This window comes from Phyllostomus hastatus, unplaced genomic scaffold, assembly GCF_019186645.2.
Source record: "Phyllostomus hastatus isolate PE091 unplaced genomic scaffold, TTU_PhHast_1.1 phas_contig_58, whole genome shotgun sequence".
Lineage (NCBI taxonomy): Eukaryota > Metazoa > Chordata > Mammalia > Chiroptera > Phyllostomidae > Phyllostomus > Phyllostomus hastatus.
Window position 1 is genome coordinate 55,284,657 of NW_025333916.1, and position 24,633 is coordinate 55,309,289.

Here is a 24,633-nt window from a genome sequence, read left to right on the forward strand (position 1 = left end):
CAGACTGAGCACGCTGGCACAGAGGCTCGTGGAACCAGGCCGGGGCAGAGGTGCACCTGCCCTGCCAATGCCAGCGAGAGGTGTGCGTCCTCGTGCCCTTGGTGCCTCTGGAATCTAAAGGCCAGGCTGGCAGGAAGGTGTGGCCAGGTAGCTAACCACACTGTGACAGGACTGGAGGACAGGTGGCTTGAAAGGCTGCTGAGCTCACTGAGCCTGGCCAGTTCGTCTTTTCAGGTTGTTCTGAGACCTTTAAACTGGGCCCCTTTGCAGAGCCCGTTCCACAACAGCTCCTGAAGGAGAAGGCGTCATTCGGTTACCCATCAGTTAACCGACTTCCCCTCTCTTCCCCCTTGCTAAGGGCAGTACAGGGCCGTGTCTGTGCTTCCCATTACAACCTGGCCAACACACAGGTCCCGTACTGTGGTCAAGAAACCATGTAGGGCTGGCAGCTACAGGAACTGAACACCCCATCAGCCAAGGTATCCGGCCACCCTTTCTGCTTCCCCTGAGAATCATGGGTAGCTCTCAGGAATTTTAAAGTCTGAATTACACATTTAGGCAGTTCCTCCAGATTCCCTTAGGGTTCCTGGGTGGTTGGAGGAGAAGCAGCCTCGGGAGGAAAGGAAAAGAACAGAGGCTGTCAAAGCTACGAAGTTTTACCTTAGTACTTCACTGTGGAGCACGGCTTTTTTCTGAGTGCCAAACTCCCTAGCAAAACAGTTGGAATATAGTCCCTGGACTTTCCGTGTTGCCATAGTAACAAGTGCGCTTCTATAACATCTGATTACCCCTGACAGGAGGCAGGACATATCCACAGATGGAAGGTCAGCCAGGATTGAATGCCAGAGGCTGAATTCTTGGAACTGGAACCAAGATAGTCAAGACAGTTTACCTGAAGTAGCCAGAAACGGGGAGAGGCAGAGGAGGGCTCGAGCCAAGTCCTTTGGATAGGCCAAGGATCAAAGCCGAGACTGGTGAGAACCAGACTAGAACATGAAAATGGGGCTGGCAGGTTGGAAGCTAGGCAGAACTGGAACAGAACGGGGCTCAGATGAAAGGTTTGGAAGCAAAATGAGGAGGCCCCGGGCAATGGCCATAAACTAAACTGGAACATTTGCCCCTTATTTTTATTATCTTCAGGTCATGTGGCTCATGGTTGTGTCAGCCTGGTTTAGGAGACCCAAGGCAAACATCCAGTTAGGAGTGTGAAATTCATCAAGCCACAGACAGCTTTCCACAGAGCGTCTCTTATGGACCCCTTCAGACGGGCTGCTCCTACCCACTCCAGGCCACTGTTAGCTCTCTGGCAGCGTTTCTCACAAAGTCCACATGCATCAGTTGTTTATAATGCATCACCTTTTAACTAAGATGACCTGTGCTGCCACCAAAAGGAGGCCCGGGTTGAATGGAGAAGCTTACTCAAAAGCACACGACAGGCCGTCACTTCTGGACATGCTTCCGGGAGCAGCTAATGTCACCCATGGTGCATGGCTTCTTGCTAACTTCCGTCTGTAGTGGTGACATTTCTGATCTGGTCCCTAAAGTTGGGGTTGGGTTTTGTCCATCTGTCTTATTTGAGGATCTAAGTGATCTTTGTACTTAATCAAAATTGCTAAAACTTAATATCCGTGTATTCACTTATTATTCAGCTCACATGTATTGAGCCTATACTATTGATTGATTCAGTAACATAATCAATACATGTGGAGCGCCGATTATATGCCAGCGCTGTTTTAGGTATTGGCGATGTAAAGCTGATTAAGGTAGAGAGAGATCCTTCCCTCGTGGTGTTCACTGCCGAGTGGGAACAAGGGAGAGACCATTCCGGAGCAGGAGGCTGCGTGTGGACAAGCACAGGGTCACGGGGGTCACGGGGCCGCCCTGGAAGGGGTGAGTTCCCGCTGAGCTGTTGAGTGTGAGTGGACATTAGCTGCTTTAAAGGTATGAGCTCCAAACTGACCTCACCCTGTGAAGTGTGAGCTTACTTTTATACGCTATCTTTGTGTTTTTTCATGACTACATTTAGTTTCAAGCGTGTAGACCAGCCTGGGCTCAGGAAGTGTGTCTCGGGTGTCTGAGCACCACCGGTGTCATCAGCATTCTTTTAGGAACCGCTGAAGATATCAGTCTTGGGCATCACTGAAACACTTGAAGGGAAATGCACAGCCATCGAATGAGTTAGAACAGTGAGTTTTAACCAGTGCGCCGCAAGAATTTTTAAAACACGCAACACCTGACTGTTTAGTCAGGGGCACCGCCCTCTTTCCCTTAGATTGTCAAACAAAAAAATGACCGCAACCAACACAGCAATAGTCAGCCAGTGCAAATAAATCAAAATTATATACCTATTTTTTTGTTAGATCAGCAAAAAATATATTTTTTGGTGTGCTACAGACTTTCAGTAATTACTTTGCATGTGCCATAAGATGAAAAAGGTTGAAAACTGCTGGATTAGAATATTATAAATGGGCTCATAGGTTGTGCCTTGTTAAGACATTATTTTTTGCCCAAGGTGTTTGGGCTTGAGTAACAAACTACCTCAAGTCCCATTTACTAAAACTTTTACTTTGTATACAAATTAATTATCAGTTGCTCTATTTTTAATAGCCTTGAAGTTTTATTTTATTTTGAATAATCATACTTAACATTATTTGATGAGTTTTTAGTGATCTACATTATGAAAAAATTTAACAATAGTAATTGTGCAAAAAAATATTTTTCTAAGACACTATAAAACATGCAACCCATAACTAAGATCTAAAGACAGTCATACAAATAGGACCTAAAAATGTGAGTAAACTGGATCTTTAAATTATTACCAATTACGAGACATTGCAGCTAGAAATATGTCACTGTTTTAAAAATATACTTTGAGAAGGCCATTCTTGGGGACTGTCTGGGCAGAGTCACTGGTAGCACAAGGCTTTCTTCTCCCTGTGCGCAGACCTCAAGAGGGGGATCCAAGACGGTGCTCAGAGACATGAAATCAGAACGAAGGTTCCTGGCATCTTGTCCTATAAAACATCTTTTACTTTTTGTTTTTCAAACAGTGGATTGAGGCTAGATTATGAAACTAATCTGTGTGTCACCACCATTATTTATTTTTTAAAAATGGAAACAACATCATAAATCTGATGCAGTGCTACACTGTAGAAAATAACGCACCTCAGCAGCAGGAAGGAGAGGAATTTCATAAAGCTTCTGTTGTCTGTTTTACATACACTTGTACACAAATACCGGTAATAGTGCACAATGTAGTTCTTACAGAGGGCCCTGGTCAAAAATGTTGGAGAGCCACCGTCTTAGAAAATGCAGTACAAGTGGTAATTATGTTTCAAGAGAGGCAGGGCAGGTCAAGAAGTGCTTACGGGTGTTGAGGACAATAACAAATGGAGAAACCTGGTGAAGCGGCTGACCTGGAAGGAAGCCATCTGCAGCTCAGGAGAGGTCTCTGGCGATGAACATAAACAGAATATCCCCGGGAATTTGAGGACTGGTAGCGGCTGCAACTGCCCCTGAGGCTGCAACCACAGCCTTAGTTGTAGTTCAGGTGTCAGAGAGTGCCTTCCCTTCCTCGTGTCCTGCGCAGTGGCCATAGTGGATGCAGAGTGGGTGCAGCTTGAATGCCTCGGCAGGGTGGAGGGACGGTGCTCCGGCCACTGCAGTCCAAAGGGAATGTAGCTTCATTCTGTGGACTTGCTACACGTGGTGTCTCTTGAGGTCAGTTTATTGAAGCTTCCACCCTAAGTTTTTGGCCATTATTTCAAGATAATCTGTCCATTGTTGGGATTTATTATCTATAGGTAAACAGATGGCATTTCAAGGACACTGGCAGGTTTCAAAAACAGAGTAAGTGCTGTAACTTCTAGGGAGTTCTCTCCCAGAGAAAGAGCTGTTGCTCTGTGTTTCTGAATGCACTTGGAGTCTTCCAGACTTGGACTGTCGGGGGCACTTCGGGCCACGTAGATGCTGGTGAACTCTAACCATCAATGAAGATAAACACGATTGTGTGCACTTTCAGGCTAGTTCCACCACTCTACAATAGCCACATTGAAACGTCACTACTAAATATCAATGGCATAACCCAACCTTTGCTTGTTGAATATTGTGGTAGTGGAACTTACATATTGTGGATCATTGAATGCTTTCCAAGGCCCAGATTCTGTTATATATATTCATCCAAGTGAACAATGTCTCCCCTCTCTTTAAAAGGATAGTTGAACAAGCTCTGTTCCCAGCTTGGATTTTTAGAAGGGGTGGAAATGAGGATGAGGCCCATGGGCTTTGTTCCCAGGGTAATCGTGTTCAGAGCAGCAAACCAAACATGTAGGGAAAGCCATGCAGCTCCACGGGCATCCTCACCCGACCCCTGGGCCAACGCTGGAGCCTGGGAGGGAATCTAACGGGGTGATCACCTGGAAGGTCTCAGGTGTGCCCATGATGGTGCACAGTCAGACACGTGGTGCTCCAGTAGGCGCTGTGTGTGATGCTCACGGTGATTAGCCACGGTTAATAACAAGGGGACCAAGGGCAATAACTTAGCAGGTCACAGCAAAAAAGGACGTGACAGGCTGGCAGTAAGCAGAATCAGAAGTCTAGGTAGCCTTGAGGGACCTCCAACATCACACAGAGAACTGTGTGTGCGTACGGGATCCAGGCTGGAAAGCAGAGTGCTAGGTCCCTGTCATCGGGGAAAACAGGAAGAACTGGGGGTACCATGGTCCCAGGAATTCAGAATTCAGTTTCTGGAAAGGTCACTGAAGGTCAATTAATAAACACAGTACTAGTAAAGAAGTTGTGACTTTTCACCAATGGCAGAGGCTGTTGATTCCGTTGTGACTTCAGATCTTTGTTGTAGGTAGACAAGAGGTGTTGGTAGATCTTGAGTCTTGCGCTTGCACCTTCTCAAAAATACAGGCACAATAAAAATAAAGAGGTCTTATTTATTCATTATATAGGCATGTCAGTTGGCATTAATTCATGCTAGTACCAAGGAGGTTATCTACACACACACACACACACACACACACACAAATAGTGTTTGACTAAACTAATAATTTATACCAGGCAACACTTACTTGGTATTGCCCACTCCAGGCGTCAGAGCCCTGAAACTAACAGTCAGATGTGTATATAACAGTAACTGAAGGAGTAAGAATTATGTATTTTATATGATTTTCTCTAATATAATTTTATTATATAATTATGTAAAATAGGGATCTGGTAAAAAAAATTCTGGTTCTTCTTTACTAATGAACTAGAAAATCTTTTTAACTCATTGTAGTTAAACTAGTAATTTTTATTCTGGTCTGAATTTACCTCTTTTTCCAGTTCTTCTGACCTCCTTTTCACTCACCATGTTCTTGTTCCCACCTGAGATGTTTACCTTGACTTACCCTTTATTCTTGATCACCAGCTGAATTTTTAAGGTGACTCTGAAAACCGTATCCTTCAAACCCGTGATCTGCTTGTTTCCACAGGTCAGGCCTGGTTCTTTTCCTAACCTAAGCATTCAGTTCTGTTCATGGTCAACGTTCTCTCCCATTGTCTTTGGCCACATTCTGCAACAATGCGGTGGGGGAAGAGGGCTTACTCTGCCCCCTTTGCGAGGAGACATGCCTTTCTGATGAGGGTGCAAGCTGAATGTGCTTCTCCCACTGGGCAGGATGGTGGATGCTGTCAGGCCTGTGTGACCCCTGTCACCTCTGTGTGGCACTCTCTGAGAACGTCTTAATTAAGCATTTGAAGTCAGCAGTCACATTGGCTACACAGACAGCATTTCACTTGGCCTTTACAACAACCCCAAGAGATAGTTCCTATTATCTTGCAAAGATGAGGGAATTGACTGGATTGGGATGCACAGAGGTAGCAGAACACGGTCATCTGATTAAGTGCCAGACTCGTTCCTCTAAGATGGGCTAGGTCACTGCAGGGCACAAAATCATTAGACATTGGAAACTTTCCACATAAACTTGGCCTTGCCCTTACAGCTTGTTTTAGTTTAAAATAACATAATCTGTCTGGTTTCTGTTGTTTTATTTGGTTAGTTTCTGATTGGTCACATTACATACAACAATTATCACTTATCTAATTAGAGGTATAAATGATTCCAATGAATGAAAGCAGAAGCAAGTAATCAATCATAATGAGGCCAAAAATTATGCAACTCTTTCCAGTATTTAGTTAATTCTGAACAATCCATATAATTACTATGCACAATATATTTTTAAAAACCGAAGGCATTAAACTAAAACAAAATTTTACAAAAAAAGGATAGTTTGAATAGAAGTGAGAAATATAGTTATATTTATATACTAATAAATTCTGCCAATTTGAAAGTAAAACATGTTTTAAATACTTTTTGTTATCTTCTATTGGTTTTTGCTTTAAAAGCATTTCCTTTTCTCTTATGTGGTCATATTAGAAATTCTGGCCCCCAGCCAGATAAGCCATCTATTTACCCACTTGGACAGTTTATTTTCCGAGCATTTTTTGTCAGGTGCTGAATGGATAGGAAAAGGATACTGACAAAAGAAAATGCAATAGCATAGGCATATATTTATTTATAAATGGCATATCATATATAACAACTTATATTTATATATACATATTCATATGTGCTGTGTCGTATAGAATATATGCTAATATAAATATAAATGTGTTTTGACGTCAGTACAAAGACATATATCACCCCCCTCAGAAAGATCTGACGTCAGGCTGCGCAGGCGGTTCAGCGCAGCAGAAGTTGACTGATGTTTCTTAAAGAAACATAAGGTGCTCTGCCCTCGTTTTTGCTTCCTCTTTGGTTTTCACGGGAACGTGTATTGTTGGGGGTTTCCATCTACTCCCCACGTGGGTGTTGCCCCTGCTAGCCCAACGACCCGGAAGAAGAAGCCTAAGTTGAGTTGATTGGAGGCAAGTGATACAGTAGAGGAAGTGCTGATAGACCCGATCACCTTTAGTAAGGTTTGGGGAAGACCCACATGATTTTAATAAACTAGGATAAGCTGATATGTCTCGGAATCCATAATTTTCTGCACCACTGAAACAATATGACAGTTTTTTTTAAGTTTGAATAGTTTGATAAATAGGTTGTATGTACTAATTCCAAATAATCTCAAAATATAGCAGAAATGACATATTTCTACTCTTTGTTTCTGATCAGTTGTGGATGGAATGTCTATATAATGAAATTGCCACTTAATCATGTTAATAAATTTGTTTTATATGCATTTGAAAGTAATTTTTGAAGCTCTTCATGTGACCAGAAAAATGCCACGTTACCTACTTTTTCAATCAGTGATTTGTGTATAAGGTAAATGCTTCTTGGTCAAACTGATCATATTTTTTTAATTTAGCCTAGTCAGGTGGTATAGTAATAGGTTATCTGCTGTGCATTCTTCCCTGTGTTCATGAAAGAACTCTGATTGGGTCACGGTGAGTCCGCTCCAAGGTGGTTGTATAGAGGTTGTGAGCACGTGCTCTGGAACCTGCGTTACTATTTGTTGTGAACACAGGCAAGACAGTCAGCTTCTATACTACTTGGGCGTTCCTTCTACAGTATTGGAGAGGTAGCAATACTTTTGTAAGAGTTGTGTGAGAACCATGTCAGATAATTCATGAGAACGACAGTATATGAGACATGGTGTGTAGTAAATGCCAATTCATGTCTTTATTGTCTCTTAATATAACGCTGATTTTGTTAATATTGTAGGCATGATTCTTGAAAAACATTCCCTAGTGAGGTTGGCTTGTAATTTTCTTTTTGGATGCTATTTTTGTCAATTATTTTTGATACCCTTTTGATAACGGGGTTATGTTAGTTTTGCCAGGTAAACTAGAAAGCTATCTGTTTTCTTACATTTTCCAGAAGACAAAACAACCTTTAGATTTCTGTGTAATTAAGGAATGAAATTTTTTTCTGCAAACTGAATTCAAGGTTCCTACAGATACAGTTTTTTGACAACTTTTCCATTTCTTTCAGTTTTCATCTTTTCAAATATTTCACTTAAATTAATTTTAATCATTTGTACTTTCCTAAAGTATGTTTTTTACCACACAGTAATAAATTCAAGCTTATTAAAGTTGTATACAATATTTTCTTAAAAACGTTTAAGTCTCCTTAAAATCTGTCACTATCTTTCGATTATGTTACAAAATTGATATTTGCCATTCTTCACCTTTGTTCAGAACTAGTAGCAATTTCATCACCAGGATTAGTACAGATAATTTCTAGAAATATATCAATAAAAGGTATCTCAGTAGTTTGCTCTCTAATTTATACATTTCCATTTTTTATGGAGTCCCTTCCTCCTTATTTCTTTTATTTCTTTTAAAGTTATTTTTTTCCTATTTTAATGCTTAGTTTACTCATTTCCCCTCTTTTTAAATTTGAAGTCAAGACATTTCATGTCAAGGAGCTATGAATTTTCCTCTAAGTAGATTTTGATCCCATCCTGTATCTTTAATAAGTCTATTGCTTTCATGTTCTTTTTTAACTTCTTTACATCAAGAATAAGTAAAAAAGAATGCTTTTAGTTTTTAAGTCTCTTTTTCATATCTTTCAAATATCAATTTCTAGTTTTATTACACAGAGCTCAGAGAACGTGGTCTGTAGTTTTCCTTTTTCCTTTCCCTCTAATTGGTCATTTCAACAAGAAACCTAAAAAAAAAACAACACAAAAAACTGGAAGTTAAACACAGACACCATTTTGGGCATGAAAGTTTTCTTTTATCTTTCTGTCTTTAGAACAAATATGCAAGTTTAGTACTTGCATAAGATAGCAGATAAACTATTATCTTCTTTTATCTGCTTACTGATAATAGTATCAATTTAAGTATCATTAATGCTCATCCAGACTACAATTTGCCTTGGTTAACTCAGTATGCCTACTTTTATAAATTTTTAAGGATTTTAGAGTTGGGTGGATTTTCTTTTTTTACTTCTGTGTGGTGAGCTCATTTTTCTGTTCTCTAATATGAAAATATTATTCATGTTATTACTCACCTATGTAATTTAATTATCTAAAGTACTGATTAGCTTTTGTTTGTTATAATTTGAATTTACTTTCAACATTCAAATTTCTTACATGCCTAAATTCCACTTCTAAGAATATTTCTGTTTTGTTTGTTTCATCGTGATTTGTGTAGAACATGGTCGGAGAGTGGGCGTTACCAGAAGACATGGTCGATCGCTTACCGCCCTCCAACAACTGCATATTGGGCCATGTGATTCACAGACTCGTCGAGAAATCTCTGCCCCCTCAAGTAGAATCAACAGAACCTGAATTACCTTCATTTGCTATTAAGGGGTGCATACTGGGGAAAACATTTAGTGGAAAAACTACCGTTCTAAAGTTTCTACAAAAAGGTATAATTTCTTTGTATGTTTGTATTTGTTAGGTTCTACTAGCATTGACTATAGCTGCAAATGGCTCTGTCTGTGGAAAATATACGTGAAGACCTGCTGATATAATAGGAATATCTGTCATCAAGAATTTTATACTAGCCTGGCTGGCATAGCTCAGTGGATTGAGCGTGGGCTGCAAACCAAAGTGTTGCAGGTTCGATTCCCAGTCAGGGTACATGCCTGGGTTGCAGGCCATGACCCCCAGCAACTGCACATTGATGTCTCTCTCTCTCTCTCTCTCTCTCTCTCTCTCCCTTCCCTCTCTAAAAATAAATAAATAAAATCTAAAAAAAGAAAAGAAAAAAAAGAATTTTATACTAGAATGATCAAATATTTTGTTGACCAAGGGAAACACTTAAGAATGTAGAGTCATAACCTGTGACCGTCCCAGGCAAACCTGGTTTTAGGGAGATGCTCTGTAATGATGATGTATATATAGTGTAAATAGAAGTAACAACTTATAAACTCTTCCCCATAGATTTTACTTACTTTACTAATAAATGAAGTAAGATATTAATAATTTGTCACAAATAACAAGAGAAATACACTTAAAATGTAAGGTTTTTTTATTCTTAATGTGTGTTGAGTTCTCTTTTTTTTAATGAGCCTTTGGCTTGTTCTGTAGAAGCTTGCTTTTTTTTTTTCAGTTAGAAGCAGAATCATAAGTTTGCATCTGTTTGGTTAGTTTCTATTCATAAATCCAACATCTTTACTGGCTTTCACTGCAAAGCTCAAGACTGGCACTGAGGCCAGTCCATCTGGTACCATCCCAAGGCAGAGAAGGGCCGTAGGTCATTACTGAGGTGTTAAAAAGACCTCCTTCTGGCTGGCGTAGCTCAGTGGATTGAGCGCGGGCTGCAAACCAAAGTGTCGCAGGTTCGATTCCCAGCCAGGGTACATGCCTGGGTTGCAGGCCATAACCCCCAGCAACCGCACATTGATGTCTCTCTCTCTCTCTCTCGCTCTTGCTCTCTCTCTCTCTCTATCTCCCTTCCTTCCCTCTCTAAAAATAAATAAATAAAATCTTTAAAAATAAACAAATAAATAAAAGTTTTTTTTAAAAAAAGACCTCCTTAAAAAGCCATTTGACAAAACCCCAATGAGATACCATCACACATTTACTGTAAGAGTTATAATTTTTTTTAGAAAAGGAAAATGACAAATGTTAGTAAGGATGTAGAGATATGGGAATACATTACTTGTGGGAATGTACAATGGTAGACCCATTGTGGAAAGCAGTTTGGCGTTTTCTCAGGGAGTTAAACAAAGAATTGCCATATGAGCCCAGCAATTCCACTACTGGGTATATACCCAAAAGGATATAATAAACGAGTGTTCAAAAGAGAAGTAACAACAGCCTCGTATAGGGATATTCATAGCAGCACTATTAATAATAGCCAGAAGTTGGAAATAATCTAAATGCCCATCACCTGGTGAATGGATGACAAAATACAGCATATCCATGCAATGGAATATTATTTATCCACAAGAAGGAGTGAAATACTGGTACGTGCTACAACAAGAATGAACCTTGAAAACATGTTACTAAGGGAAAAAAGTCGGACACACAAGGCCACATATTGTATGATTCCACTGATATGAAGTATCCCCAATAGGCAAACCCATAGAAACAGAAAACAAATTAGTTCTTTCCAGGGACAGAGATGGGGAGATAGAAAGTGATTGCTTTAATGGGTCTCCTTTTAGGAGGATGAAAATTTTTTAGAACAAGATAGCAGTGATGGTTGAATGACCTTGTGAATAACATAAATAGCAGTGAGGCGTGTCTCTTAGAACGGTTAAAATGGTTAATTTTATGTTCTGTGAATTCTAACACAATAAGAAGAAGAAGAAGAAGAAGGAGAAGGGGAAGGGGAAGAAGGGGAAGAAGAAGAAGGGGAAGAAGCAGCAGCAGCTTGATCCAGAAGACAGTTCTCAGGGGCCCTAAAGACAGTGTGAGGTGGGGGAGCCAGCCTAGGATAGTGCGGTCAATTTCCTAAACTGCCTTTTTTACTATAGACTTTCCTATTCGGGTACTTTCTATCGACACTCTTCTGCAAGAAGCTATCAGAGCCTTCCATGACCAAGAAACAGCCCAGGAGGCCGTACCCACTCAGAGTGAAGCCAAAGGAAGCGCTGGACCCAATCTGCATGACAATGACAGCCAGGCAAGTGTGATTTTAGCTACTGTCCACGCACCTGCCACATGAGATGTGAAGCTAGGTAGAACCCAAGAGATCTTCTAGACTAGAGATTGACAGACTTTTCTGTAAAGGTTTCAAGAGCAAATGTTTTAGGTTTTGTGGGTCAGAAGGCAAAACGAAGGGTAGTATGGGGTCCTTACATAACAAGAAAGAAATTTGCCCCCTCCACCACCACCAGCTTCCCTGAGTGGGCCGTCCAGGGTGGGGGGTTGGCTTTGTGCCCAGTCACCTTCAGCTGGAGACTTTCTCCTCAAGGAAGAGCCACTGAAGGTGAGGAGGCGGAGGGGCTGAATGTCAGAGGTAGGAGGGGAGTAGGGTATGAGGATGGTGGGAGAGTTTTCCAAGTCGCCAGCTCCCGGAGAGAAATGCTACTACTGCCAGCCCCTCAGTGGCCAACAGCCCTTTGTTTAGTGGGAGCCCGAGGCCAGTGCCAGAGCTGAGCAGGGTAGGGGTGCAGGGCAACACCCAGCTTAGTCCCTGAGCTCACAGTGGTGTCTTGTGGAGTCTCATATGCCTGGGGACCATAATAAAACCGTCAACTTCCGAACTATAGTCCTTGGGGCATCACTGACAGACTTCTGATCTAAACGTATAGATCTCAATTTGGGGAGGTGTCGGTGGGTGGGAGGGAGGCCGCCGGGTGGTCCACCAGCATCACATTCCTATCAGTATTGGAACTGGCTGCATTACTGCATGAAGGAAACAGAGGATGTGGCCCCACTTTGAGAAGCACAACGTGGCCCCGTACCCTCATTTTATCAGGGAGACCATAGCAGCCCTAAGCTTGTTTTCACTGTGGTCCGAAGGCTCGTGAATGTCTAGGCTGTGATTGGGATCCCCGGTTCTAAGTCCAGTGCTCTTTCCCCCACCTTATGCTGTCTCCAAAATGGAATAAATTCACAAAGAATCTAACTCAGATCCTTTGCATGAGCTGCAAAATGAGCATCACTTGACCACGAACTCTGAAAGTAACTGGAAGTTTTCTTCATCGTGGGCTGCTCTGTCTTGCATGTGGTTCTACTTCCCATAATCTAACCTTTAGGGAGCCAGAGAGTGCACACGTCTGTCTTGATTGCCCTTACGGCTGGCCCTGCCCGCCCCTCAGGGCTGATCTCCTTAAGAGGGTTTCCAGAAACTCTCGCTCTTTCTCAGCTTCCGCTGTATTTTCAGAACCGCAGTGGCTGTGTTTTACAGGGTGACTGATGGCCAACTGAAAGACATTCCACCACAGATTACTGTGTTTCCATAAGTACTGTTACCATTGAACTTCATGTCCTCCTAGAAATTAGTCAGCTTCTCTGAATATCATGTATATTTTAAATAAAATAGAACAATTTTTCAAACCTTGCTTATAGAAATACAATTAAGAATGGCATTAAAATATACCAATATTAAAAATCTGTTCATGTGTGTGTGTTTTCTCCCCAAAGGATCCACAAAGTAACCTTTCAGCTGATTCAGGTTCATATGAGACAATACCAGACAGAGAGGATAAACCTACACTTAGTAAGTAAAATATCGAAACAGATCATCCAGCGTTGACGTCAGAGGGACGGACGGACAGGAAGTGCGTGTTTGTGAGCACAAACGCGCATTCGGGAGAAGAAAGGAGAGACGAGAGAGTGTCACACAGTCGTGTGCGTGGGCCTTTGCCAGACAGAGCGAGAGGAATGCAGACATCCCTAACCTTTGTCCACAAGTGGGGATAAGAGACAGAAGTGATAAGGCGGCTTTTCCCACTCTTTCAAGTGCTGTAGCCACTCAGTTGTGCGGTTACAAAAACCACCTGGATGTGCCATCCTCCTCCTCCTCCCTGGCTTTGCAGGGAGGCGGGGCCTCATTGCTTCCCCTCCCCGGCCCAGGTCTGGGGGAGGGGTGCTGTTGGGGCGCTCTCCGAGTGCTACTGCTCCGTCCACGGCGTTGAGGGAGCCTTGCAGGGTCTGGTCTCTGCAGCTCACCTGAACGGTGGTTCCTTAGGTGACCCCCAGTTTATTCCTAGCCTCGGGCAAGACAAAGAGAAGCAAGCTCCCCAGACCTAATAAGCAATCACCTCCCTAGAGATCTGCCCTTCAGGCCTTCAGGCCTTTGGGGAACCATTGATAGGAAACCCTTTTAAGTCCTAAAAATACGTTCTATTTGTGCTAGTGAAGGCCTTGCCCTACGCAATAGTTTCCTCAGGCTCTAGAGTGAAGTTCAGACGCGCCTCACCCTCGCAGCTCTGGCCTTCGCCAGTGGGCAGGGTGTGGAGTCCCCAGGGGCGTGCCGCTCCCCCGGAGCAGTCAGGCTGTCCATCTTACAAGAGGAGCTCATCTTCCCCTTATTTTAGCTTATTTGTTTCTTCCAGATATCTTCACTGATTTTTAATCTAAGGCTGTACAACCTATTTTATTACAAAGTACAGTAATTACCAACGGATTTTGAAAACTTCGTATTTATCCTTTGAATTTAACCTAAACCTCCTCTGACTTCTAGAGTTTTCTTTCTACTTGTAGACTTTGTTGGTTACTTATAACTAGATAATCCAGGAAAATAAAATGTGAAGAGTTAAACTGTTAACATTTCTTGAGAAACTTGGCTTGTTTTCTGAAAAAACAAACAAACAAACAAACCAAAAACCCAACAGTGTTGAAGTATTTCTAGAGATACTGTCCTGGGCAGGCCACACCGGAGGGAAGGGCCGCGGGAAACACCAAGCCACACGGTGGCCGGGACCTTCGAGCTGGAGTGAGGGTGGGGGACAGACATGCTGTGGGGACTCCATTACTTCCTTCGTCTGCGGGTGTCAGGCAGAGCCTGGCCCAACGACCCACCCACCCCAAACCCTGGGCAGTCAGATGCTGGAGTCTGTTCTCACCACTCTCTGTTCCTGTCGCCAGGTATTGATACCCGTAAAACACCAAAAGCTGAAGTCAAATCAAGTGACAGTTTCTCTAAAGTAAGTATTGTAATCTGATTTCGGGTACTAGTATATTGAAACGTGGCATGCGTGATTCCTTGGTTTTTGATGTATCTTCAAGTGGCATGAAACACCAATGTGTTCCTCTTTGGTTTGAAGTAAATATGATGCTAAAACATTAGCTGAATACTTGCTATTCTTTACATTATTAATATTCTTTATATCTGAAGCAGTGGACATTGATATTCAGTTTTGCCAACTAAGAAAGTGAAGACATTTTTTTTAATTTTAGATAATGCCAAATTTTTATTTATGCGTTGTTCTTTACCAGTTCATTTATGACTTTTATTTCCCTTCAGACTCTCTTTACTTTTACAGAATTTTCCCAGAAGTAATCCTTAGCCTTACTGGTGACTCTACAGAATATTTCACATATCTATTTGAAATACAAATGACCAGTAAGACTAAGTATATTTTTATATTTAAATTTATTGAGTGGCAAGTCCCCAAAATTCCATATTCAGTTCAATTCAAAGGGCATATTTTGTTTCATACACTGTTTGTAGTGATTTGGGATCTATCACTGAACAAAAAAGACAGAGTTCTCGGGCCTTATGGAGTTTGCATTTTCCTAGAGGAAAGCAGATAATATAGGCACGAATACACGAATGAATGAATGGCCATTTATAGGATCATGCCATCACATGGTGGCGATGCCAGGAGAGAAGAGTAAGGAGTGGAGTGGGCTGGGGGATCAGGGACGCAGGCCGAGTGGCAAGGGCGGGCCGCTATCTCACATGGGGTCGGCCTCCCCAAGAAAGTGAAGTTTCTGCAGGCTGAGAACAGATTGAGGGGGTCAGCCAGCCAGAGCTGGGGAAGCATTTCAGGCCATGAGAACAGCCGGATGACAACCGTGAGGCAGAAAGGTGCTGGCGTCCAGGTGGGAGAGGAGGGAGGGGTGAGCAGAGAGAGCTGCACTGGGCGGGACAAGACTCCGGGCAGCCGGGGCCGTGCAGGCAATGCTTAGGGCACATGGAGCAAAAGGAGGAGTCTTTGCAAGGTTTGGAGCAGGGACGCGATGTCCTTCTACATGAAATGCTCACTCTGGTGGCTGAGTTAAGAACAGGCACTAAGAAAGCTGCTGTTGATGGAGAGTAGCTTTGTTTGGCCAACCCAATCTAAGGTAACATTCTTAGAGAACATTCTAAGGCTGGGCAAAAGAAAAAAGCTTATTATTTGAGGCCAAAAGTGGGAGGCAAGTAAGTAAAGCAGCAAATAAGCAAGCAGCTAAAAAGAGACAGAAAATACATGGACAGTGAGCTTGAACGAAGAGAGCATTGCAGGGCAAGGGCTGTGTTTCTGCCGGTTACCCCAGAGGCACGCCCCATCTGCGTGGTGGGAGTAACTAGAACCAACCAGAAAGCCTCATTCTTCTTGATTGGAAGTATTTGAGGATGAGGTTTGGGATGCCGAAAATTGAAGAGGAAGATCTTGAAAGGGAGGAAGTCACAGAGGGTGAACCTCAAAATCCGCATACACATTTTTCTAAAATTCCTTGCAAGTCTCCAAAATTATCAAAATGATCGGTGTCTTCATCAGAGAATATGATCATTTAATGTTTTTTTTCTCCAAGTATTTGGAATCTAACTTTTAAACTAGTTTTACCTTGCCACCCACTGTTTATTTTCACAGCTCACCGTGCGTGCTCAGCTTGGTTCGAAATCAGAAAAGATGCTGAAGAAAGGAAAAAGCGTTTCTGACCTGTTGCTAGTTAACATCCTGGTAAATGCTATTAAGTATGTATTATTGTTTATCTATTTAATATAGTCTCTATCATACAGAGATGTATAAAAATAATATAGAACTATTTTTATTTTTGATGTCTAACGAACACTGCTTATCTGCATAAGAAAACATACAGCAAGATCGAGATATATTTCGTGATTTGCATGCCTGTATTTCACTTCCCCCTTTACCAACCACAACTCTGTTCACCCAGATGCGAAGTCGTGTCAGTTGCTATTCCATGTGGGAAATGCAAGGAGAAACCAGATTCTACTTAGAAAAGCCGAGGGCCATGTGGTGGAGGCGAGAGACCTGAGCTGCAGGTTCCCAGGCCAATGCGCTTCCTCATTCTGAGTTTCAGAAGGCGGGGCTGGGGGTGAACCCGGGGTCCAAAGGTTGGGCCGGGATGGTGGGGGGGGGGGGGGGGGTGGGGGGGTGGGGGGGTGGAGCAGCTAGAAAGTAGAGTCGCACAGGCAAGAGATGATTATGAGCTGAGCTCAGAGGTGACATGTAATAGGTAGGAAATGAATAAAGTCAGAATAGGCTGTGATTCTGTAATCTTCCTCCATTCTAAGGACAGAGGATTCTCCTCAGCCCTCCTTAGTAACGCAGGAAAAGGGCACATTAAAAGAAGCCGTAGAGGCTCTGCTGATATATATAAAAGGAAGAGACGAGGCTTAGCAGGGTGGGAAAAAAGAATCAAGAAGGCTACCGAGCAGAGCTCGGAGAGCTTGGGCGGGAGAGGAGTTAGAACTGGGGAAGCTGTGCTGTGTGGGAAGCAGTGAGTCCGAGGGAGGCAGGGAAGGAGGTTTTTGGAAGGTTTCCCCTGCATCCGAGTGGAGCCCCTCCCGACTTTAGTGTTTTCCTGAGACCTCATCAAAGGCTTAAGTTGCCTCTCCATTGCGATGTGTCTTGGAACATTTTCTTCTTGAATGCCAGGCCCAGGAAATTGGGTAACAGGGGTGCTCCTCTCAGAGCTGGAAGGGATCTCATTCTCAGAAGTGACACAAAAGTGTTTTACCTGTGCGACTGCTTATTGAAACAAACTGTGTGGGCGGGGGGGGGGGGTGACAATGAAGATCTTAGCTTTGGCATCAGGGGAACTAGCGTGTCGGAACCACCGAACCACCTTCAGAACTTCATCACCCTCCCCGCACCGTCCCATTGCCCCTGAGGCACCTGCCCAAGGCTGTGGTCCCTTTGAAATCCTTTCATCTAATCCAAACCCATCCCCTTGCAAGGAGGAAAGGGAGACACGCCGCAGTGCAGCGAGGCAACCCAGCCACGGGTCTGGTCGCAGTGTAGACAGCGCCCAGGCCCAGGTCTGCTCACTCCACGTCGCCTGGTATGCTCCTACTGCAGCGGAGCAGGTGTGGCCTTGGCCTCCTCTTCCCTCCGAAGTGGCTGCTGAGCCTGCGGGTGGAGCGGAGGCCACCGAGGCCTGGGGAGGAGCTCGAGGAACTTCGTCTTAGGCCGGCAGAGTCCCCGACCCCTCAGGCAGAGTGCTTCCCCGCGCTCCGCACAGGTTATAACAGCAAAAACGCAGCCTTTCCTGCTCTCCGTAGTTCTAACAGAGAAAGAAACAAGACCATGACTTTCAATCCAAACACCAAAATCTCGATTTTGCATAAATTAGAGGTTTAGAAGCAAAAAAGTCGACGTTTATGCCCTTTGCACGTTGTTTTCCAATTTAAAGAGCTAAAATGATTCTTAGAGCACCCGCTCTCTGTAGAGGATGATGCCGCGCTGAGGGAGGGGCCTTGCCCAACTTACAATGTCATTGAGATAACGAAGGCCCACCGGAATTTTTCTGGGTTGCGGTAGAATACCTACCAGTTGTGTGGTGAAGTGAACGGGAGCCAGAGGAGTTCAGATCAGGCAGGCGGTGGGGGCTCCCTCCCCTGACGGAGTGACTCCACGCTGGCTGGGGGAGGAAGGGGAGGGAGAGGTTCCCAGGTCGGCGCTGTGAGCGTCCGCCACGTGCGAACCTCTGTGCCGGGATCTTACAATGTAGCATTTCAGTTCATCCTCACCACCCCCCTGTGGTGCGTCATGCCACTCCGTGTATGCCACGCGGTGAAGGAATGGGTTCAAAGGAGAAAGGGCCTGTGAACACAAGCTAGAAAATGCGATTCATCCTAATTCATACTCACGTAACAGTGAGGAGAGCAATTTGTTTGCAGTGCAGGGCTCCAGGTTATGGGAAGAAGATGTCCTAGGTAAGTAAGTTGTGTCCGGCTGGTTTTAGATACCTCCTGCCTGGGGGCAGCAGGCACCCACAGAAGAACTGCAAGCAAGTGAATGATCAGTTAACCCAACTTTAACTATAAAGAAATAAAATTCGTACAGGAGGAGATTATTATGGAATTGAAGGAAAGAGAAAGGCAAGATTAATTGTACTATTACTTTCAAAGTAGTCGTGTCTACCGAAATACTCACGGTTTGTCCACCTTCAATTCAGCCAGATACCGGCGGACCACGGCTGGATCCTCGATGGTTTTCCCATGACGCTGAACCAGGCAAGGCTCCTGGACGAAGCTCTCACCGGCTGCAACCGCACCCTCGTGGAGCTGGAGAGGACGAAAGCCCAAAAGCAAGCACTGGCCGTGGGCCCGACAGCCACCAAAGAAGTGCCCCTTCCCCCTACCGCGCTGGACTTCGTCCTGTTGCTGGATATTTCCGACAACGCCTCGCTGGATCGCATGAATGAGGTCATGGGTAAGCTGGACGCCTCTTTTTTTATTTCATTTCATTTCATTTCATTTCATTTTTTGATGATCTTGCTTACAATTTGAATTTCTTTAAAATACTGGGTATCCTGAAATTTAATTCTTTTTCTGGCGCAACCTGTCTGGAGTTGGTGCAGACTCGGTCCCACGAAACGGCCCCCAGTCACAGATGCAGGTCTCATGTAGTGGATCCCCGTGTTCCCGTCACTTCTCTCCAACTTGACTGCAAACTTGGGGCTTCCACGCCCCCTCCTCGGCTTTGATAAGTTGCTGCTGTGGCCCACAGGACTCAGGGAAACACTTTCTTTGCTGTTTCCGGTTTATGATAGTGGGTATTATAGAAGATGCAGAGGAACAGCCAGGTGAAGGGCACGCAGGGCAAGGTCTGGGGGGGCCCTGTGGGGCGTGGGGCGCACCATCCTCCCAGCCTGTGGGTGCGTTCTCCAGCCCAGAGGCTCTTCGGGCCCCCTCTTCAGAGTTTTTAGGGAAGTTCCAAGATGGAGGCACGGTTGATGAAATCACTGGGCATCATCCTTAGCTCAGTTTTCTGCTCCCTAGAGACCAACGGTGGGCTGAGAATTCCAGACCTCTGATCACAACGTGGTTGATGACTCTGGCAACCAGACCCCAACCTCCAAGAGTCACCCCATTACCACAAGCTCAGATAATGGTGAAAGAGTCTTGTTCTGAATAACAAAAGGTGCTCCCAACCTACTAAATAGGAGAACATATCCACCAGTGACACATCTGATAAGGGGGGGTTAACATCCAAAATTTATAAAGAACTCATAGTACTCAACACCAAAACAAACAAACGAACAAAAGAACAGTCCAATTTAAAAACGAGCAGATGATCTAAAGAGACACTTCTCCAAAGATGACATGCAGATAATGAATAGAAATACGACCAGATGCTCAACGTCACTGATCATCAGAGAAATGCACATTAAAACAATGAGGTATCTCCTCACGCCTGTCAGGATAGGTCCACAAATGACAAGTGTCGACAAGGGTGTGGAGAAAAGGGTCACGCTCACCCTCGTTTCGAGCCTGCTCAATTTGGAGATCTTGCTGTCATTGTTTACTTCAATAAAAAGACAGAACTATTAGATATTCATTCAGCTGTTGAGCCTTGCAGTATAAACTGGATGCTGTTCATCACATCGCAAAAGGGATGCTGTTCATCACACCGCACAAAGGAGGAGGAGTCCCACTGTCACTAGCGAGGCTTCTGCTGGTCCAGCCAACTCCCCTTTCCTGTTTGGGGGACAGTGGAGGGCTAGCTAAGAACACTGCCGATCCACGGCCATCTGCTGGCAGAACAGGGCTCTGAACTCAAGGGGAACCTGACTTGAAAGTAGGTTATAAAGCGCACGCAGACATCTGTGGGTGAGAGGACCCCCGAAAGCTGGTTATGACCCTACAAGGCCCCCAGAAGGCTGGCCTACCCTCTGGTGGCTCCATAGGGAGAACATTGCTGTGTGTTTCAAAAAAACCAGAAGGAAACCAATTGGCAAAACTTTTCAAGAAATCTGACTCAATCCAGTGTGAGTTCTTTCAGTTCCCTGTCAAAATTATATAACAGATAATTCTGGTTCATTTGGCAAAGCTGATGTTGGCATCTAAATCATTTCATTTCTTAATTGTAGACCCTTGAACTTATAACTAGGCTTAAAAAGGCCCTTTCTCCTCTACTCCAGGGAACCTTTCTCCTTTGTCGAATTTGTGTTTATATGTATGTAAATAATATTTGTTTCTACTCTTAGAAACCAGTATAAAAGCATAATGTGATGTTTTTCCTTTTTATTTTATATTTCTAATATTGTATGTTTCTAGGTCTGAACTGAACTGAATCAATAGCTCAATCGGGGCTGTCCAAACCGTGAAAACTAGCATGAAGTCATTGAACTGATAGCTCACACTTGTTTGGCTTAGAACTGAGTGTGCTAAATAGGTGTCCTCAACTTTGATAATCAATCCGCAGCTTTCATGGTCATGTATTTTAAGTTAAGAAAAAGTATTACTCCTTCATATCTTAAGATTTTTTCTTTCTTAAAATTTAAGATTTGAATGGCCTTTGAGAGATTATTTTGCCAATATACTCTCCTTATCTTAGGCAAAAACCCACCTAAACTGTTTTTGGGCAGATAAAACGCTATCCTTCTAAAATAGCTTGCTCACTCACAGTTTCATTTATTATTCATCGCATGCTGTGCAAGGCACAAGAAGAACTGTATCCTGCCTTCCAAGAGTTTATTGGAAATTGTAGATAAAGAACCAAGGGGTTACACAGTACACAGCTGTGTCCCACATGACAGCCACTAGCCACACATAGCTATATCAACTAATTAAAATTGATAAATTGAAAAATTCAGTTCCTCAGTCACACTGGCCACATTTCATGTATGCAGGTGGCTAGTGGCTATCATTACCAGACAGGACCGATGTAGAAGGTCTCCATCATCTCAGAAAGTTCTGTTGGATGTCATTTGTAGAGGGATGGGAGCTAAAATGCACCACTGGTAAATATTTAGCATTTATAATGTGCTGGGAATTGATAATACAAAAGTGAAGGACAAGTCCTTACCCTTGAGGAGTTCACAGTGTGGCACGAGAAGAAACAGAGTAAGCTGCTTATTATAATACAGTCAGTCCTGTGCAATAGCAGGTGCGCCCAGCATGGAGGGAGGTCAGGCAGGCCGGGAAAGGGAGGAACATAGAAACGCAACTGCAAGCCTTGGTAGGTTAGTGTGGTCCATCTAGAGAACAGCAAGTGCACAGTGGGGCTGGAGGGAATAGGCCACAGAGAAGCAGCAGACAAGAGCCTGGAGAGTAGACAGAGGCCAAATGAAGAGTCTTGGCCCTGGCTTGGACTTTATCCTGAAGCCAGGTGAAGTCAATGCATTACATTAAAGCTGAGATTTAATGCAATTAGTTATGCTTTTCATAATGGTCATTTTGGCTTCGTTGGAAGGGGAATGAGATTGGAAGCAATGAAATGAGTTAGAAAACTATTACCACCCGAAAAACAACAAAGACAATAAGACAACCATAAGAAGCAAGACAGGAAGAGTCAGCTTCAAGCAGTATTCAGGAGGAAAACTACCAAACGCGGTGACCAGGTGGGCTGGGGGATGCAGCGCAGGGAGAACAGGATGACTTTGAGTTTCTGAGTCGCACAATTTTTTGAGTGATGATACCACTCACTTGGAGTGTATGGAAAGAACACCTAAGAGTCCCTCAGGAATATACTGAGCTCAAAGTGCCTGTGGGGCTTTTCAGCTGAGATGTCAGAGAACAGTTCTCTAAATGAGTCTAGATGTCAGGAGGAAAATGTGCACTACTGTTATAGACTTGAAAGTAAGATAGATCATCTAAAAAGAAAAATATAATTTAAAAAATATCCAGGATGCGACCCAAGAAAACATGAAAATTTAATGGGAAGAGCAAAAGAAGCCCTCAGAAGCAGCAGCTCTAGAGAAAGGAAGAAAGCCAGAGTGAGTGACGTCTCATAACCAAAAGGAAGACAGATTGTCAAAATGAGGGTGTTGTACTCTCCTCCTTCCAGACTGGTGGGGGCTGGGGTCCTGAGGGCCAGGCTGGGAGTCCGTCCCTAGGGTCTGGTGCAGCATGCCACCCTACAACACTTGGGGTCCATGGAGAAACCAGAAGAACAGCACCACGAGGAAGCAACCTACAGCCCAAGTCAGGTGGACTCAAAGGCTAGACCTCAGTGCAGCCAGGGACGGGCAGAGAGGAAGGGACCAGACTGAAAGCCAGCAGCAGTCAGGAGATCAGAAACACCTGAGGAAAGGGGACATCCAATGTGGGAGTGAGGAACTGTTGGAATGGAAGAGTGGGAGGCTATGCCTGGGTTTTTAGCCGGTACCTCGGGCCATCACCAGCCTGGGGGGGAGCAGCAGTGTCCATCACATGGTGAGAGGCACAGAGAGATGGTGAGTGCAGACCCCAGATGCTTCACCCTGTGCGGCAGTGACTGGAAAGAAACATATCTGTTTCTTCATCGGGGTGTAGTTTGTGAGGTCGTGGGGCTGTGTATTAATGTATGCATTCTGTTTGGTAGGTATAATTCAATAAACACCTTATAATTTAAAAAGATACCCAGAGTCTGGAGCCAGATTGACTGGAATCAAATCTTTTTTCTGCCATTTATGAACAGTGCACTTTGGGGCCAATTATGGAGTTATAATCCTGCTTCTCAAATTTTCTGTGACTATAAAATAATGGAATATTGATGCAGACTCTGGTCAGCAGGGCCCATGGTGTTGTGAGTGCAATGAACAAAATCACACAGACTGAAGAAGTCCTGTAGAGAAAAGGGACAGCATGGCCATTCTCTGAGTGAGAGAGCTCCCCGACCCTTGCCTGGACAGGCTTTTATTGCTTTCTGGGAGCATTATATCAAGGAAGGTCCTCATTCATCATTGTCAGGCAGTAATGATCAAACAAGAGATAATATACAAAGAACTTCGAGGGCTTATGCTGAGTCAGGGTCAGTTAGTTAAAGGGCCATAAAACTTTGGGAAACAAACCCATTTCATGCTTGGACCCTTGTCAGAAAATTGAGGACATTCTTAGCAAAGCAGGTTTCACAGGATTTTATGCATTCTTTCTTAGGCTTGATCGCCCAGGGGAACTCGCCCTTTCCAGCACAGGACTCACTGCCCTCTGTCATTGTTTCAGCTTAAGTCAGGCAGGGGAAATAAGGCAGCCAAGAGATTAGGAGACTTCTCGAAGACAGGATGAGGACTCAGGCTATGTCAGACCTGAGAGGTGAGGGTCCATCACCCCTTTTTCTGTACCCTCCCAAGCCCTTCCCTGATGGCCCCATCATGTCTGTGCCTGTCTTAGGTCGTCCCTCCCTTGAGGAATCTTACCCATCATTGGCTAACCAGTCATCTGCCTGGGGCCAAGCAGGGTGAAGCTAAAGGGGGCAGAGGCAGTGTCCCAGCTGGGAAGATAAGCTTTGTCTCCTTAGTGGCCTATGGTCCCAAGGTCTCTTACTCAGCCTTAGCCATGGGAGGTTACAGCTTCTGAAACCAGGCAGGGCAGTTCCCAACAGAATATGTGTAAAATATTTAAGAACTGTGCACTAACTTTTACCTATACATGTGACAGAGAAATATATAAGGACTGAAACTTATCTGCTGGCCTTGATGGCTTTGGTGTCAGGGCTCAGGGAGGTCTCAGAGGAGGAGTGGAGAAGGAAGGATGGACTCTGTGGCTGGGGCATGAATGGGCACTGGGGAGGTGGATTGAGAGTGGGTGGAGACAGCTCTCAAGGTGCTTGTCTCTGTAAAAAAGGGGACAGCCATGGCAAAAAGGATATTTATTATCACTTCTTTAGTTTTCTCTCTCTCTCTCTTCCTCTCTTTGAGAAAAGAACGCATGCCTATCAAAGAGTTCAGGTGATCTTTAAGCCAGAGAGTTAGTTGGTTACAAGTCACAGGGTTACATATTCTTCTTTGAAGATGTCTACCTGTATTAGTGTAAGTCTTGGCAACAGAGATGAAGGTCGCCTAAGGCTGGTATAGCCAAGAGACACAAAAATTGAAGTTATAAGATGGGGGAGAGAAGTTGAAGGATCAA

At 44.0% G+C, this 24,633-nt stretch overlaps 1 protein-coding gene across 1 annotated transcript in view; it reads left to right on the forward strand.

Moving 5' to 3' along the window:
• The window catches only part of SPEF2 (sperm flagellar 2), a 138,573-nt gene that overhangs the window by 41,213 nt on the left and 72,727 nt on the right, over positions 1-24,633 (forward strand). Inside the window, exons 10-15 of the mRNA XM_045847804.1 lie at positions 9,151-9,370; positions 11,429-11,577; positions 13,044-13,119; positions 14,490-14,548; positions 16,202-16,305; positions 18,756-19,012. Coding sequence (XP_045703760.1) covers positions 9,151-9,370; positions 11,429-11,577; positions 13,044-13,119; positions 14,490-14,548; positions 16,202-16,305; positions 18,756-19,012 — 865 coding nt within the window. The remainder of the gene's footprint in view (positions 1-9,150; positions 9,371-11,428; positions 11,578-13,043; positions 13,120-14,489; positions 14,549-16,201; positions 16,306-18,755; positions 19,013-24,633) is intronic.